Source organism: Mytilus trossulus, chromosome 12, assembly GCF_036588685.1.
Source record: "Mytilus trossulus isolate FHL-02 chromosome 12, PNRI_Mtr1.1.1.hap1, whole genome shotgun sequence".
NCBI lineage: Eukaryota > Metazoa > Mollusca > Bivalvia > Mytilida > Mytilidae > Mytilus > Mytilus trossulus.
In genome coordinates this window covers 25,764,888-25,782,503 of record NC_086384.1, presented here as the reverse complement: position 1 = coordinate 25,782,503, position 17,616 = coordinate 25,764,888, and the positions used below count along the sequence as shown (strand labels likewise).

Here is a 17,616-nt window from a genome sequence, read left to right as displayed (position 1 = left end):
TTGTTTTTCCAGTGGTTGATGAAACTAGCCGCCGAAAAAGGAACTCAAAAAAGGGCATGAATGTACACAAAACTTGTTTAATATGTTATTTGACAAATAAGATTACTAAATCAATGATCCTACCGGTGGATATCTAATGTAAATCAGACAAAGTAATTTCGTATTATAGATTTAAAAACCTTAAACTAGTTATCAAAGGTACCAGGATTGTAATGAATGCTGCTTACCAAAAAAGATTTTTGTATTATGAATGTATTTATTTTTCAAATTGTATTGGTATAAATGGCTTCCTATTAAGGCCAATAGTTACAATATAACTAATGTTGATAGTTGCAAATACCTTTAGAACTGGAAGATGTATTCTTCTAAATTCCAACGAATTATTTTATTGTTCAATTTGGATATACCGATGCATACTGTTGTATGTTTATATTTAAGGTGATGTTTTATAGACTGTGGATTAAAATCCTTGAATAAACTTATTCTTCAATCTTAAAAACTTATCACCTTAGTACATTCTATGAATATTGTTTTTATAGGTACGAACATTCATTAGATACGCATTGATTGACGGTTTTGTGGGAACACTTGATTTATTTTTTAGTTGTAAGTGACTTTGATCTAGGAACTAGCTTTCATAATCTTTGAGTGACTACTCTAAGATCGGTGTTATGTGTCTTTTGTTGTTTGTGTTAAATATTTGTTATTTGCGTCAATTGATTTACAACTGGTTAGTAATAGTGTGCTTAAATGTTGTGCTGTTGGTAGCTTAAAATAAATATTTGCTAAGACAAGTGAATAAAATCAACAGAGTGAAAAACAAAATCTAATCTTACACGGATAAAATTAAAAATAAAACAAATCTCATATGTTTGAATCAGTTTTTCTACTTCCTAATTGACAATGAGATATGAACAATTATACATTATTCACTGACCGGAGAGTCCTATTTGTACTTGTACAATTTGTTTCAAACTCGTCAAAGTTCCAGAAATATAATTTAGTACGCCATATCAACGAAATTCAATCGTTTTTGGTGTTTACACTTTTTGCTTATCGGTAATTGTTTAAAGATGAAAGGTGGTAAGTCGTCAACGGCACGTGATATTTATTCTTTTGAGATGTGGTGTTGCAGATCTATTTTGACGTAGGCACTATCTCTCTTTTTAGAATACTGCTTGAAGATGATGGCCTGTAATTGAACAATTGTTTTTTCCATGTATACTTTACATCCTATATGTATTGATGATTACACTCATACTCTGTAGATCTTCTGTTGCTGATCTTTTCTAAGGTGTACAGTGTTTGTATATCTACTTTAAAAAGTAAAAAGGTGTTAATTGAATTTAAAAACACTCTAAACTAACTGAAACTGGTTAAATAGCAGGCTAAAGTCTGTTTGAATTCTGTCCAATACCAAGGACAAACGCATGTGTTCAAATGTAGACGAAACGCGCGTCTGGCGTACTAAATTATAATCCTGGTACTTTTGATAACTATTCAAAGACATTTAACATGTTATAAAAAGAGAATGGTTCTATGAAACGCACACTATATGATTATGACTACGATTGTCAAATTCAAGGTAATTATTGTTTATATCGTTTTTCGAATGCAACTGGATGTATGGTAATATGCAACCAAGTGTGACGTACTATGGTTTTGTGCTACTATAACGGTTTCGTGAAATGAGATTCAATAAATATACCCGTAATACCTGATTTATCTTGTTTAATATCGGTTCGAAACTCATATAATTGGAAGATTGTATGCTGGTTATTTCCTCAGCCAGAGGTCGACCATTAAAACCATTTGTAATTTATAATGGTTCAAAGTCTAATCATTTCGGTCCAGCAATTTTGAGGTGTTTATCTGATTCTACTAATTATATTCCTTCAAAATCTCCAGCTGATTTAATAAAGGTTCGAATAAAAGGTACGTGACAATTAACCAATATGAAGTTTTAATTGACGAAACAAATGGATGTTTAATTCGCTTTATTATCAAATTTGTCAAAAATGTAATGATTCGGTTTAGCGTACAGTTCATGTCCATGATATTGTAGTTTTTAAGTTTAGGCAAAAATAAATAAAAATCATTTAAATGAAAAAAATATTGCTTATTACGATGTCGGTTGGCAATTTAAATAAAAATAGAGGGTCAATAGATTTTGACGATCTGAATGTGACCCTCTCAGAATATCTGTGTATGTAACTTTCATAGATATAAAACAATAATTTGCATTTTAAACATTTTTTAATATTTTTGTACCATCTTGTATGACATTTATAAAATATGAACAAGAAATCGATTCTGTGAAGGTTTAATTCACATTTTTTTAGCAGTGTCAGATAATCAAATCGTAAACGGGGACGCCAAGAGATAACCTCATACTGACTTTCAAGAAGATAATATGGAAAAGAAGTCAGGTAAGCTTTTATAAAAGCTGAAATTTGTAATAATATTTGTGAAGATGTTCAAGCATATTATACTAATTTGATCTGTGATGTATATAATTGTATGCAAGTCTTTAATGTGACCTGAACTAAACAATTTCATTCACATTTCTATTTTCTGTTGTATCCGCTTCAAGTGATATCTTAAGATTTTAAAGAGGTCACGTTGAAATTGTGTAGCTACCCTACGTCCAAAGGTCAATGTCATTTAAAAAACAAGACAAGTTCAAAAGGTAAATATTTGTCAAGATGATAAAATGATGCTTTGACTGTTTGAAGTATAACAAACAAATTAATAATACTAATACCTCTGACTGAATAAATGGACTTTTTGGTAATACTTAAAGTTATACGAGGTTTGCGCAGTCAGAAACGGAGTTTTATTATTATGTTCTCGTTCAATGCATTTTGTGTGTATTCTTTACAGACATGTACACACCATAAAATCAATGATGATTCATGACTAAAAAGAAAAAAAAAACAATTTCTGGACGAGAACATGGATCAGTTAGAGTTATTTCTTATTCTGTATTCGATTTAAAGGTGCATATTGTTGAAATAAATGCCAAAGTAACTGCTTTAACCATGTTAACGGCCTAAAAACTGTAAACCTGTAATATGCAATGTTCAGTATTTTAAACCAAATTATTTCTATTTATACACAATTTTTACAGTTTTACAAGTAATTGGGCCAGATCGATTGCATTTTTACTTGTAGTGTGAACGCAGTGGTTTAGAGGAGACCAATAGAGACCATTATGATCTAAGACATTGTGAACGCTAACGACTGCATTACAGGCTCCTGACATTGACAAACACTGCATTACAGGCTCCTGGCTTTGACAAACACTGCATAACAGGTGACTGGCTTTGACAACTATTAGTAATACATTAAAAGCGCCTGACTTTTCTATATTACTCTGATTTTTTTAAGAACACGTGTTACCTCGGTTAATGAGATTTGAACATGGGTAAACTACTGTTAGCTAGAGACCAGTTTCAACTCTCTCGAACACTAGCACAATGACCAATGTTTATTCCTCCATAGTTCAAATTCTCTTCTTGGCTATAAATGAGCCCAAAACCAAGCACAATGAATTTAATATGACATTTTGTAGGCTTTCCTCAAGCTGACTCTTTCGTGGTGTTGTGTACCTGGAAATTGACAATTTAGTCTCATTGGCAATTTGGTTTTCGAAATTCATATAACTGCTTATTAAAAGCGCAAATGATATCACTGAAATATAATAACGTGAATTTAAGTAATTTCAGAATACTGCGCGGCTTTCACTGCTACCATTTTAGTTTATAGCGTAAAGTTAGCTAAAAGCTGTGAAGCCCCCGACATGACAACATGTACATGTAAAACAAGACCGACGGCCTGATTTATGACCAAGCAATAAAAGTGAAAAAAATATACTTGTAACAGACAGCAACTAACGAAAACTCCTGCATTACAGGTTCCTGAGTTGGTATGGGGCTCATACATAATGCATGTCTAGATTGCACACATCTAACAATTAAATGTCTAAACCGAAATGTTTCCAAAATTCATCAAAGGTGTTTTGATTTTACGTTAATGACAATTTTTAAGTGTTAGTTTAACAATCCCTCAGTTATGACTTGTGTTATATTTGTATTTAATTATCTTGTAGATTTTGCCGAAACATGTCAGTTGAAGTTTTACTGGAAAACGTCTTCACAGATATAGGAGAAGGTCCCCACTGGGACGAGGCAACACACACATTGTATTTTGTAGATAATATTGCTCAAAGAGTTTTCTCATGGAATTATAAAACTAAAGAAGTACAAAAGATTCAGTTAGGTAAGTAAATAACAGGAGTCGTTGTGTATTCACGTCAAAGAAAAAGGAACCCGTTTAACACAAAAATCAAGAAATTCGACATGTGTGAACATATGCGTTTCAACCATTGACATGTGTCTACACATTATTGTTTTGATGTTTTCTTGTCATTGGCAAATTCCTTGTCATATCTTAAACTACATGTACCATAAGATGATATATTCACCCCGTATAACCCCGATACAAATGAATCCGGACGTTGACGCGTTCGAAGCGATAATCAGGACAACATTTGGGATGACAATAACTTTGAATTCCTCGCTAGAACTTATTTGAGTATATATGAATATGTCAATGAGCATGTTAATATCTTTATTCAATTATAAAGTTGTTGTAAGTTTTAGATATTGTATAAAACGTTTGATTATACTGCTAGATGCAAAACGCACAGACATGGTGCAATTTCATACGGTTTACGATGTAAACAATGCTGAATATCTTTTCGTTCATACACCTTTGAGTATTAATACCTTAAGCAATACTAAATATTTATACGTTGAATTACTTCTGACTGTATTGTTCGTTCCACCAAATGTGTCGCGTTCGTTGTGCGTTTTGAAATAATCACTGTACAGTTCGTTGACAAAAACCGTGTCAAACACTTCCTTGTCAAGGTTTTCGAGATGGTGTCGGCGACCCTTTTTCTGTATTTTATTGTAAATGTTTATCTGTTAACTTAGTTGAAGTCAAAAGTAGTTGAACTTAAAATATCTGTCATACAAAGCCAAAATTGAAATATGTAACTCGCGTATATCTCCTTGGAATGTTTCTATTGAAAATTGAGACTTTCAATGTTTTTTCCACATGAAATGAACAGTTAATAAATATATTCCAGAGGAAAGAAAGTTTCAAAACGTAAAGTACAGTCATTAAAACTTTAATGACTTCCTTTTCACAATTTGAGGCTCTTCCAAATGCCGATGTTGGTCCAAATTCGCCTAGACGAAAGCAGACATACATGAAGGAGCTCGTTGAACTTAATTTGCCGAATGCCATAGATGGCATTGCAACTGCTTTAATTTTTTTATTACTTTTTTTACATGCGGAGCTTTGTAGATGTGGTGTGATGGCCAGTGAGACAACTGTCCATCAAAGTTTAAATGAAGTTGGCGTATAAACTATTATAGTCCAATGTACATCATTTAACAATGAGGAAAACCTATACCATACAGTCGCCTAAAAAAGGCCCCGATATAAAAAAAAATATGAAAAAAAACGATTAAACTAACGGTTAATAATTTATAACTTATGAAATGACAGATCTATATAACCAATGTACTGCAGGATTCTGACGTTGGACCGACAAAACAAAGTGCGGCAGGTTTAAACATGTGAGCCCCCAACCCTCTCCTTAACATAGAACACTGGTGTAACAGCACAACATGATAAAAAAGTTCAGTTGCAATTGGCTAAACTCAAAATGTCGGTACAAGGCACAAAAACCATATACATAAAATATCGACAAAGGAGTAATTGTAGTAACTGATAGTTATTTCAAAGCGAATTACAACTAAGAAGTAAAACGTGTATCCAAAGTGTTTTAATCAGTATATCCTACGCTTTTAGGTAAAGACGTAATAAAACGCACGAACTTGTGCAATGCCAAATATGAACAGTATCGAGAGGATGTACGGGATTATGAGTTCTCATAAGTGTGCATAAACTGTAATAATGTTAAGTGATGTTTTGATTTAACAGGTAGAGCAAAACTTTCTATATTGTGGCCAATTGTTTTTTTTTATTTATGAAAGAATTTAGTGAAGGGTGACTGGGAGATATACTATAAGTTATGATCACTTTGGTCTTTTTCCGATCGGCAGTAAAAACTGACTGAAGTTGGCCACCCATTTAGTTGTGTGGAATGTAACAGTACACAGTCACGTCCTGTCCGAATGGGAATATAAAATCCAATGTCTCGTGTAAAGAGAGTACCACGCTAACTACACAGTACGAACCCCTGCAAAAACTTCAAGAGAGGTCTATAAATAGCCTGTTGAAAGGCACCATTTGTGTCCTTAAAAAATATACATCATTTTATCCAGTGGCAATCCAAACGTCCCTGACGTAATTCCGGAGGGTCTCCTCACAGGACTTACATGTATGTGTTGCTACTTTGTGCTTATCCTGAACATGCATGGCATACACAGCAAATGTCTAAGGTTAGGTTGGTGATTGATGCTTTGCTAACCCATAATTTAACAATGACGCCAAAGGTAACTGGGGAATATAAATATGGTCCCTGTGGTCTTCTGTGAAATAAATCAAAATTTGAATGAAATGCATATGGGTGAGTATAGACTTTAAAGGTGTTTATAATAACCAGAATGACCTGACCAATCATTTAATTTTTGCACCACAGTAGAAAGACTGTAATGTTCGAGGAATTTAAGCATGCTCTTTAGACCATAAAAATTAAACAAACACAAAAACATAATTAAAGAAAGCAAACCAGTTAATATTGAGTGTTGTCTCTTCATCTTTATATCTTCACATTAAAGTAACTGTATTACTATTGATGGCTATCAGTTACATGTTCCTTGCATACACCTATTCTTGAGCCTTAATGTAGCTCTATGGTAATCTATGACCCCCTTGGACCCGCCTCTGAGATTCAGGCCAAAAGGCTTAACCTATAATCCATTGATTATATTTGATTACTTTCTATATCAAATAGAAGATGCGGTATTGAAACAGCTCTTCACAAGAGACCAAACGAAACAAAAATGAACAACTATAGATCACCGTACGGCCTTTAACAATGAAAAAGCCCACACCGCTATTAAGCACACCGAAATAACAAATGAAGTCAGTGCATACGAGAAAACTAACGGCTCAATTTTTGCACAAGAGTGTGAACAAAAAAATATATACAAGCACTGAATTACAGGCTCCTTGATTTGGACAGGCACATACAGAATATGGCGGGATTAAACGTTAGCGGGCACCCAACCCACCACCTAACCGTACATTGACTATTGTATGGTAAACACTTTCAAATATGCTATGAAATTAGAAATCGGACGTGTGTATCTGTATGCTTTGTCATAGTTGCATCTGTTGAGTTATTGTATTTTCCTACCAATTCACACTTTTGTATACATGAGGATTTTTTTTAAATGTAAAAATTTCCTCCAAGTGTTTTTCGACAATACAACTGACATTATGGGTTGCTGTCTGCATGTTATGATGGTATATTATTATTTTCTAACATGCATATTGGTTATAATCATATCAAAGCATAATCTATTACATGCAAAATTCATTGACAAACGCAATATTTTGTCAACGAAGCGTACAGTATAAAAAGGTGTAATGACAACGAAGCGTACACAACATGAAAATAGAGACATTTTAAAACGTGTATTTTTTTGTTTCTAGATACAACATAAACAAACGATCTTTATAAGTTTGTTAATTTATACTATGAAGTTTTCAAAAATGTATGTTTTAAAAACTATGAGGTACGAGAAACATTAAGTTTTGAATGTTTAAATATACCAAGCACGTTTTATCATTGATTTTTGTCGTGCGTTTTTTGATGTTTGTATAAAAAATGTCACATTTTTTAAAAACCTTTTAGTAACTCATGAGTATTATGGCAAAGAATATATTGGCGCAAAATATACGAAGAATAGATATTATATTGCCTTTAAAAGAATGAATTCCTTACTGTCTGAACTCAGTGATATACGGTGTGCTCGACTCGAACGCGTCAACGTCCGGTTTCATCTGTATCGGGGTTACACAGGGTGATATTATATGCCCCTAAGTCGAAATAAAATGTTGTCTCATATTGTTGTTTTGAACTTGCTGTTAGTAAAAGAGGGACGAAAGATACCAAAGGGACAGTCAAACTCGTAAATCTAAAACAAACTGACAACGCAATGGCTAAAAATGAAAAAGACAAACAGAAAAACAATAGTACACATGACACAACATAGAAAACTAAAGAATAAACAACACGAACCCAACCAAAAACTAGGGGTGATCTCAGGTGCTCCGGAAGGGTAAGCAGATCCTGCTCCACATGCGGCACCCGTCGTGTTGCTTATGTGATTACAAATCCGGTAAAAAGTCTAATTCGGTAGGTCAAATTCATGAAAGGGAAGGGGATTGTAGTTACGACGTAAGGAACATATCCGATATCATTAGTGAAACGGTTATTCCATAACGGTCAACCAACTCGTGATGGCGTCCGTAAAATTTACGAAGGGATGATTTCAACTTCACCATTTGGAACTCTTGGTTTAATAGCTTCCTTGTGAGCAGTAACCCTCTATCAAGAAAATCTTGATAGGAAATGCAAGCACGGGAATATCGTATCAATTGGGAGATATATACCCCGTATGCAGGTGCTGCTGGAATGTTGCTACTTAGAAATGGAAAGTTCACAATTGGAAATCATCTCTTTTGTCTTAAAGTTTTGTCTTCAACCGACCCTCATTGTCAATTTCTAGATGTAAGTCAAGATATGAAGCCGTGGTGTAGTGGTTAGTGCATCGGACTACTAACACAAAGGTTCCTGGTTCGATTCCCGTTTGGGATGAAAATTTCAGGAACTCTATTTTCGGCTCTCCCTTGACACCATTTGCGAGTATGGTCTTAAGGAAACGATGATAGTCCGTCGGAAGGGGACGATAAATGGCTGACCCGTGTTAAGAGAGAGCCATATCTCTTGCACGTTAAAGACACCCTTGTAGATTTCGAAAAAGAGTAGGCTAATGCCGCTACAAGGCAGCACTCGCACCCGCAAAGTGGAAAGGGATTAATATAAGTTGCAATCTTGTTTCCCAATCCACTCTAAATAAATATGTTTAAACTAAACTATGAAGCCGACTTAACTGTATCTGTAGTATTCCTTATCTCCAACTCGATAGGATAGATGCGATCCACATAGTCACCAAATTTTGAATTGTTTAGTGAAAGAACGTCATCTATATAGCGGAAAGTAGAGTTAAAGGATATTGCTAACTTCTTATCTTTCTCCCTAAGAAGTTCCTGCATGAAGTCAGCCTCATAATAATAAAGAAACAAGTCAGCAAGTAGAGGGGCACAATTTGTTCCCATTGGAATGCCGGCAGTCTGTTGAAAAACACGTCCTCCGAACGTAACAAATATGTTGTCTATCAAGAAATCAAGCATCTTGATAATATCGGTTTCAGAGAATAATAATGTTTATCACAACTTTAAGATGGACGGCTATATCTAACTTTAATGTATTATTGAAATAATTGGCATCATTGAATGGTAAGGGTATGTCTTATGTTACTTGAACTTTAGATTAACAATATACCAAAAAAAAGAAGCGCAAATAATACTGGCGTCACACATCAGCGTATAGCACCGACGTACGCCGGGCGTGTTTAAAAACCCATGTATGCTGTCAATACGCTAGTAATTTTTGACGCATTCAACTTGTCAATCAAATCTGTATCGTGTACATAACGAGCTTTGAGCGTGTATAGGATTTTCAAGTAACGTATGTTGGCGTATGTCTGGCGTTTGTATAACGAAGATGAAATGCACATTACGAATGAAAACCTCCCTTGAACGTGTTTGAGGCGCGTCCCTGTCGTACCTGAGACGATTATCGGTGCTTTCGGCGTGTCTTGGATATGTAATTATGGGGCTTTTGGGTAGCAGTCCACAGATAGGTGTGTAGTTTCGCATTTTGGGCCCTGTAGATTGTTCATATATGATAGCTAGTGTACCATTACATTGATTTTTTGATAGCTGAGGATTTATATAGCCTTCATAGTGCTTTTATAGGAACATCAAGATTGTGTCTTTTATGTATTATGACAGTCCGTATTTTTAAATCCGTACAAGACATCGGTCCGGCAATTATAATAAAGTTTGTTTTCCAAAATGAGGCGAAAGACATCTAATTTTATTTGATCATTTCGAAGATATATCTTTACAGTTTTAGACATGGTATTACGTATACGCCGATGTGTGACGCCGGCATTTACTGAATTGGTCACATGACGTCAATGAGACATAAACACAGCAAAGTAAACAAATTAAGAAATGATACATAGAGTATGTGGTCGACCGTGCTCATATTACACATAGAAATTATAATTTTGGTTTATATGATAAATTTTTACACAACCACTAGCTCGATGGTGGAGGTTTACTCCCCGAGGGTATATCACTAGCCCAGAAGTCAGCACCTCTTCTCTGACATTTTACGTCATTGACATGGTCACATTTAATCGATAATCAAAGCTTTAATTTTTTTCGGTCGCTAATGATTGCATACCCCCAGACAAGATTACATTAGCTCTATTTTGCGTCTCTGAGGGTATCACCAGCCCCGTAGTCAGCACTTCGGTGCATGTTGACATGAATATAAATAAATGGTCATTTTCATAAATTTCATGTTTACAAAACTTTGAATTTTTGGATCTTCTTATCCCAGGAATAAATTACCTAAGGCATATTTGGCACAACTTTTGGAAATTTTCGGTCCTCAATGCGCTTCAGGTTTAAATTGTTTTAATCTGAGCGTCATTGAATAGTCGTATATAGACGAAACGCGCGTCTGGCGTATTAAATTATAATCCTGGTACCTTTGATAAATTTTGCAAAATCGTTCGGAATTTTTGGAATCAATGCTATTCAACTGCAATTTTTATTTAGTCTTTTTTACTTTTTTTTAATCTAGTGTCATTTAATTAATCATCAATGCAATAACACAATCAAAGATATAACAAACAAAAAAATGATATTGGAATATTTACCTTAATATAAGTTATAACTATTTTTCAATTATTGCAGATAAATATGTAGGGTTTATAATTCCACGTGCAAAGAATGGCCATGTGATTGGTTATGGAAATACAATATCAGCATTAGACTGGGATACAAAGAACGTCAGTTTGATCACAGAAGTTGATACCAATGTGGCTACAAATGTGAATGATGCCAAGTGTGATGCTAGAGGACGTTTATGGTTTGGTAAGAATACATACTAAAATATTGATGTGATCTTGGAAAATTCGTGATGTGTAAATAGCTCATCATAGATATCAAGATTACATTTTGAATTTACACCAGACGCGCGTTTTGTATACAAAAGACTCACCAGTGACGCTCTAATCCAAATTAAGTACGAAGTAAAAGAGCATTGAGGACCAAAATTCCTACAAGTTTGGCCAAATTCAGCTAAGGTATTCTATTTCTGAGGAAGAAAAGCCTTAGCATTTCAAATTTTTTAAAGTTTTGTAAACAGTTAATTTATAAATATGGCCATACCAATGATAGTTCATGTCAGCACAGGAGTGCTGACTACTGGTCTGATGATACCCTTCGGGGAATTAAAACTCCACCAGCAATGGCATCGACCCAGTTGTTGTAAATAAACCCATCATTACGATCAATGCAATCATAGTGGTTCAAACATCATGTTTGTTTAATTGTGTTTCTTACATGAAAACAACTATTTTTTTTTTAAACCGGTCTGTTTGCTTTCACAAGTTTGAAATTTTTAATATATATGCAATGAGAGAATATCAAATGCTGGTGTCATTGCATACGTAGAGAGGCAGAAGATAAAACATGCTGGCGTCATTGCGTACGTACTATAGACGCCAGCTTGCATACTACAGTAAAATAATTCGGTTTTAAGGAATAATTACTTAAACTGAATAGAACACAAAAGCTTTAACATGTCTATAAAAAAGTAAAGTCACAAAAATACTGAAATCTAAAGAAAATTAAAAACTGAAAGTCCCAAATCAAATTACAAAATCAAATGACAAAACACATTAGACGAATGGACAACTGTCATATTCCTGACTTTGTACAGGTATTTGCAAACAATTTGTTTAGTTCATTAAAAACTCACACGTAATAGATAAAAGCCGGCTTGGTAACTGAGATATTGATGACTGATTGGCAACAAACAATTGTCTTAGTTACAGAAACAGGTATTGTGGGCAATGAGATATCTGGTAACATAGTTGCCTTAGAATTGAGAAACGCGCTTACAATGTAATGTTATATTTAACATTGCCATAAAAGCGGGAGGTTTGGTATACTACAAAACCAGGTTCAATCCACCATATTTTTCTTAAAATGTCCTGTATCAAGCCAGGAAAATGGCCAATTTTATATCGATTTATAAGTTTCGAACAGCGGTATACTGCAGTTGCCTTTATTTAATGCTCCTGCATAAAATGAAACATACACAATATGAACATGTTAATTTAAAATAATCTTTTTACAGGGACACTGGGGGTAGAAATATCTGCAGACGGAAAAGGATCTTTGTTTTGTTTATATACTGATGGTACAGTGAAGAAACAGATGGAGAAAATCGCAATCTCTAATGGACTGACCTGGACCTGTGATAATAAACGGATGTATTACATAGACTCAATACCCGGGAAAGTTTACGGCATGGACTACGATATTGAAACAGGAACATTTAGTAAGACATTTAGTAAGACAACTATTTATCTCATTGTAAAAATGTTTTGTTTGTTTTAATAGCCGTTGTATCATTGAAAACTGACCAAAGTTGGGAGTGCAATATTTTCTTTTACATGGAATGGTTCGGTGGAATGTATAGTGATTGTGCTGCAATTTGTGCCCTGAATAAAGATAGGACATGATGTCCGATATACAATTTGTTATAAAATTTATAGTGCATTTTGTTTAATGAACACATTGATATATTCTTGTAGATAACACAAAAGTGATAATAGACTTCAAAGCCATAGGAACTCTAGGTTTCCCTGACGGAATGACTATTGACACAGAAGACAAGCTGTGGATTGCTTGTTTTAATGGTGGTAAAATTGTAAGATTTGATCCTGATACGGGTAAGTTTTAATGGACACGTAACAGTTCGTTTACTGGTGTCAATGTGATAATCGTACGTGCAATTACGATTATCCAAATATGGCGGGCGCAAATTCAGGGTAATTTTGTATTGCTGATTTTTTCACTTTAAGAACTTACTTTCAGGTTTGTATCATGCCAAGAAACATCTATATAATAATGGTCGTTGAATGTTTTTTTTCCGAAATAATGAAAAAGCAACCAGAAGAACGAAAATCGAGATACAAAAAAACAACCGATGATGATCGTAACTTCTATTTGTAGAATCAGGGTGTTATGCTATATAAGGAATAATAATAAGGAGATGTGGTATGATTGCTAATGAGATAACCAAAGGTTTATTCTGAATTGAATTCAAAAAGAAGATCTCAAACTGTACTCGAGAATGATAATTTTCCTTTGCCAGAAAATCTATGTCAAATACCAATATTATCAGAAGATAAAGTTGAAACCGTGTTGTTTGTGTCACTTGGTTTGAATAATACCACATATACTTATATTTGCAGTTGAGGGTCTCAGCGAAAGCGAAATTTTTTGTTGTAACTTACTCATTGTTACTATGTAACACTCTTTAAATTTAAGAATTATTATTATTATTATTATTATCATTATTATTATTAATATTATTATTATTATTTCAGGTAAACAATTAAAATCCATCGATTTTCCCGCTAAAAGAATTTCATCTTGCTGCTTTGGTGGACCGAATTATGACGAATTGTTTGTAACCTGTGGTCGAATGGCTGCACCAGAAGAAGAACTGAAAGAATTCCCACTCTCTGGTTCCCTATTCAGAGTTACGGGCCTTGGTGTCAAAGGATTAAAAGCGAGTGTTTATCAAGGATAAAGTACCCATGGATAACATTTTGTCTAATGATACTATTTGCAGATTTTTTTTATATATGACATCGAATGTATGCACATCAATGACAAACGATAGCCGTCAATTTGACAATATATACTTCTGTTCCGTATTTTACATCCTATATATCGTGAAAAACTGATTCGTTTGGTATTACTATATAAGAATAAGGAGATGTGGGATGTTATCCAGCTAACTTGTTTCATCCCGCCACATTCTGTATGTATGCGCCTGTCCCAAGTCAGGAGCCTATAATTCAATGGTTTAGACTCATTTAATGATGTGTAACATATAAGTTTATGTGACTATAATAATATCCTCTAATGAATATTGCTTGTGTACAATTTATATACTGGTCCAAGGACACAGTTATCGTCCTTTGGTTTTCGTTGTCTCCGAATATAGTCCCTAGTGTAAACAGTGTATAACTTGAATGTTTTATTTGATACACTTTCCCAATTTATTTCCTGATATCAATTGCATGAAATATTAAGTAGGGGATGTTATTACATGTCAAAAAAAAAAAAATTGGGTGCTAAATCTTTATGTTAAGTAGTGAATTGGTCCAGTTCTTAAAGGTCAAATTGTTTCACGTCTGAAGCTGTCAAACTGAATTTTACACCCCCTTAACACAGAATTATAAATATTTAGTTAGAGCTGGTAGAAGTTTCTATAATTTTGATATTATTTGTCTCACTGGTATTACACTACACTGTAAAAATCTTTTTGAGAAAGAGCAGGTGCGATTGTTTTAATTTGAATTTATTGTCTAAAAGAATTGCACTACGCAATAACTGTGTTCTCGGGCCGACTGAGCCAAAAAAGTTTAGCAACACTTTTTTTCAATTTTATTTTGTTGTTTCTGGATTTTTTTTCAACTAAACATCATTGATATAATCCTTAGCTTTACCTGTAAATTTAAAACGAAATTGAATTTTGTTTTGCACTAACGTTCAGAAACACACCATTGGTAAGAAAACACATAAAAGTTTGAAAAAATTGCATGGGGCGTCAACCATGCATGCCTCTCCGAAAATGACCGTCAGATGGTTCTGGGAATTGTTGATGCCGGCATGAGTGTTGCTGACGTCGTGGCTTGATTTAATGTGCATAAGTCAACAGTTAGGGACTAGCAAACGGAAATCAACAAATTGCAACAGCACAGGATAGGTCGATATGTCGTAGACCAAAATCAACCATCGTCAAGGGAGGAGCGCTACCTTCGCTTTACGTCAACATGTGGCAATTTTTTTTCTGGCCACAAGAGTAGTGCAGTGACTAAGGGTAGCTGCTTGTGTTCCTACCAATACTTCATTGATGCACTTAGAATATGGCCGAGAAAATGATTTTGAATACCATTATACTCATTTTCGCATTTTGAGCCTCTCGCGCTCCATACAAAAAATATCCTAATGAATATGAGTGGTAAACATTCATGTTGCTTCTGACATGTCATAATTTCATTTTTTTATTATCAAAATTATATTTTGTTATGATTTTGTGATAAAATAAAATTTCATATTTTTGTTGCTAAAATATTTGGATAAGTATATGTTGGTTACTATTTTCCTTAAACCTTCCTTAGTTTGTAAGGATAACTGGTATACCCTAAATCTGTGTATCGTAGATGTGCTCCACGTACGTCTACAGTAGTATCCCCTGATGCTCCACCACCTAAAACGAATTTTTGGACCGGAAGTCCTAGTTCTCGTATTGTATCATACAGTAATTTGTGTGCTAGAAATATACATAAAACAAGTACTAAGATCAGTTTCAATCATAGGCATGCAATGATTTGATAACTAAATTTCAATATTTAATTAGATAAATGCAATTCTATAATGATGATTCATTTAAATGTAACAAAAACTTGCCACTCCTTTCAGATCAAAGATTTTCTATTTTATTGTTTTATACCACGCTCTAATAAATTTTCAACGACTAACGAAAAATAGCAAAGTGACCCATCCTTTTTATTAAATATTTGAAAAGAGCAGTGTTTATTTTCATTTTGGCAAAGTATAAGAAAATGATGTCTCGGGAAAACATATACCGATGATCTATAAGAAAAAAATATGAATTGTTCTTTCCAAATATAAAGAAACTGAAATTTAGAATTATAATTTTAGTTTATGAAAATTATTTTTTTTTCTCAAAATTCGCCTTTACATTTTTTTGTTAAACTTATATGTTGCAGTGAATCGCGTAGCGTCGAGCTCAGCATTGATGTCAGGAATATCTGTTATAGTATTCGTACACAGTAATTTGCTTATTTAGGTTTTTCAGTCTCCATCCAGCGTATGTTCCAGCAATACCGACTCCTATTATAGCTACATCATCACATGACCTCGCTTAGAATATATATATATTTCAGAAAATACTGAGTTTAGTAAACATTCGAATATGACATCTTTATTTTACTTAATTGCCACAATATGAAATATGACCATTAGAATGTGTGCACTAGTTGCAGGACTGAAGAATAATCATGTCTGTTATTTTAAGATTAGATTTTGTCTGTCTACATGTTAAAGGTGTCGTGTCAAACAGATGAGCATGACTGTCCCTGCAATCACTGACTACATATATATATTGTATTGAATTTTAAACCTAGCACTTTTTTTTAGCTATTGTTCGTGTGTTTTTCTGTCTTATATGTTCTCCCATTTATTTTTTATTGTAGTACTACCATGTATTGTTGTCATTTTAATGTTATATATAACAATGCCATATGAGTGGGAGGTTTAGCATGTCACAAAACAAGGTTCAACCCACAATTTTATTTTTAATTAAAAAGTCCTGTACCAAGTCAGCAAAATGATCATTGTTATATTATAGTTCGTTTGTGTGTGTGTTACATTTTAATGTTGTGTTTCTGTTGTGTCGTAGTTATCCTCTTATATTTGATGTGTTTCCCTTAGTTTTAGTTTGTAACTCGGATTTGTGTTTTTCTCAATCGATTTACGAATTTCGAACAAGGGTATACTACTGTTGGCTTTATTTAACAATAGGTTTTTTATATGTGGATTGAACGCCATACATCAATGTTTTCTTCAGAGAATTTCGTTTTTCGACATTAGTGAATTCTGGTACAATGAATAAGGAGAAGACGAAAAGATTGTTATGTCATTTTTCATATCTTCTTTCGCTTCTCCAACCATATCCTCTCTGTGTTCATTCCCCTACTAATTTAATGTATGCACATGATACGCAACAGTTTTTTGGAGAGGCACTTACATTATGGATTTCATATTTTGAAGGACCGGTTTGACAAGATTTTCTTAAACAACTGTACTTTTTTGCAGTTATCTTGGTTTTGTAGTAAAAAGTAAAATAACAAAAGTTCCGAACTCCAAGCGGAATTCAAAAACAATAAGTTTTTTTTTATAAAATGGTAAAATCAAAAGTTCAAACACATCTAACGAATCATAGTCACAATTCTAACTTGGTACAGACATTTCGTTATGAAGAAAATATCCACTTTTCTATTTAGATTGGATGCATTTCCCCTATTTTTATGATTAATACAATGTTCAGCCATATATTTTGAGTTTACAATAAAGTTAACGGTACCAATTTTCTTG

The 17,616-nt window shown here is 33.7% G+C and overlaps 1 protein-coding gene across 2 annotated transcripts; it reads left to right on the top strand.

The window, feature by feature from the left end:
- Positions 1-2,259: 2,259 nt before the first annotated feature.
- Positions 2,260-16,071, top strand: LOC134693572 (regucalcin-like). 2 transcript variants are annotated; one of them, XM_063554413.1, is made up of 7 exons: positions 2,260-2,429; positions 3,175-3,316; positions 4,112-4,281; positions 11,104-11,283; positions 12,554-12,769; positions 13,014-13,151; positions 13,812-16,071. In XM_063554413.1, the coding sequence occupies exons 3-7, from the start codon at positions 4,125-4,127 to the stop codon at positions 14,015-14,017; spliced, it is 897 nt and encodes a 298-aa protein (XP_063410483.1). In that variant the 5' UTR covers positions 2,260-2,429; positions 3,175-3,316; positions 4,112-4,124; the 3' UTR covers positions 14,018-16,071. The 2 variants fall into 2 exon arrangements, with proteins under 2 accessions (XP_063410483.1, XP_063410484.1); XM_063554414.1 differs by having other exon boundaries at positions 2,263-2,429; positions 12,554-12,757.
- Positions 16,072-17,616: the final 1,545 nt, after the last annotated feature.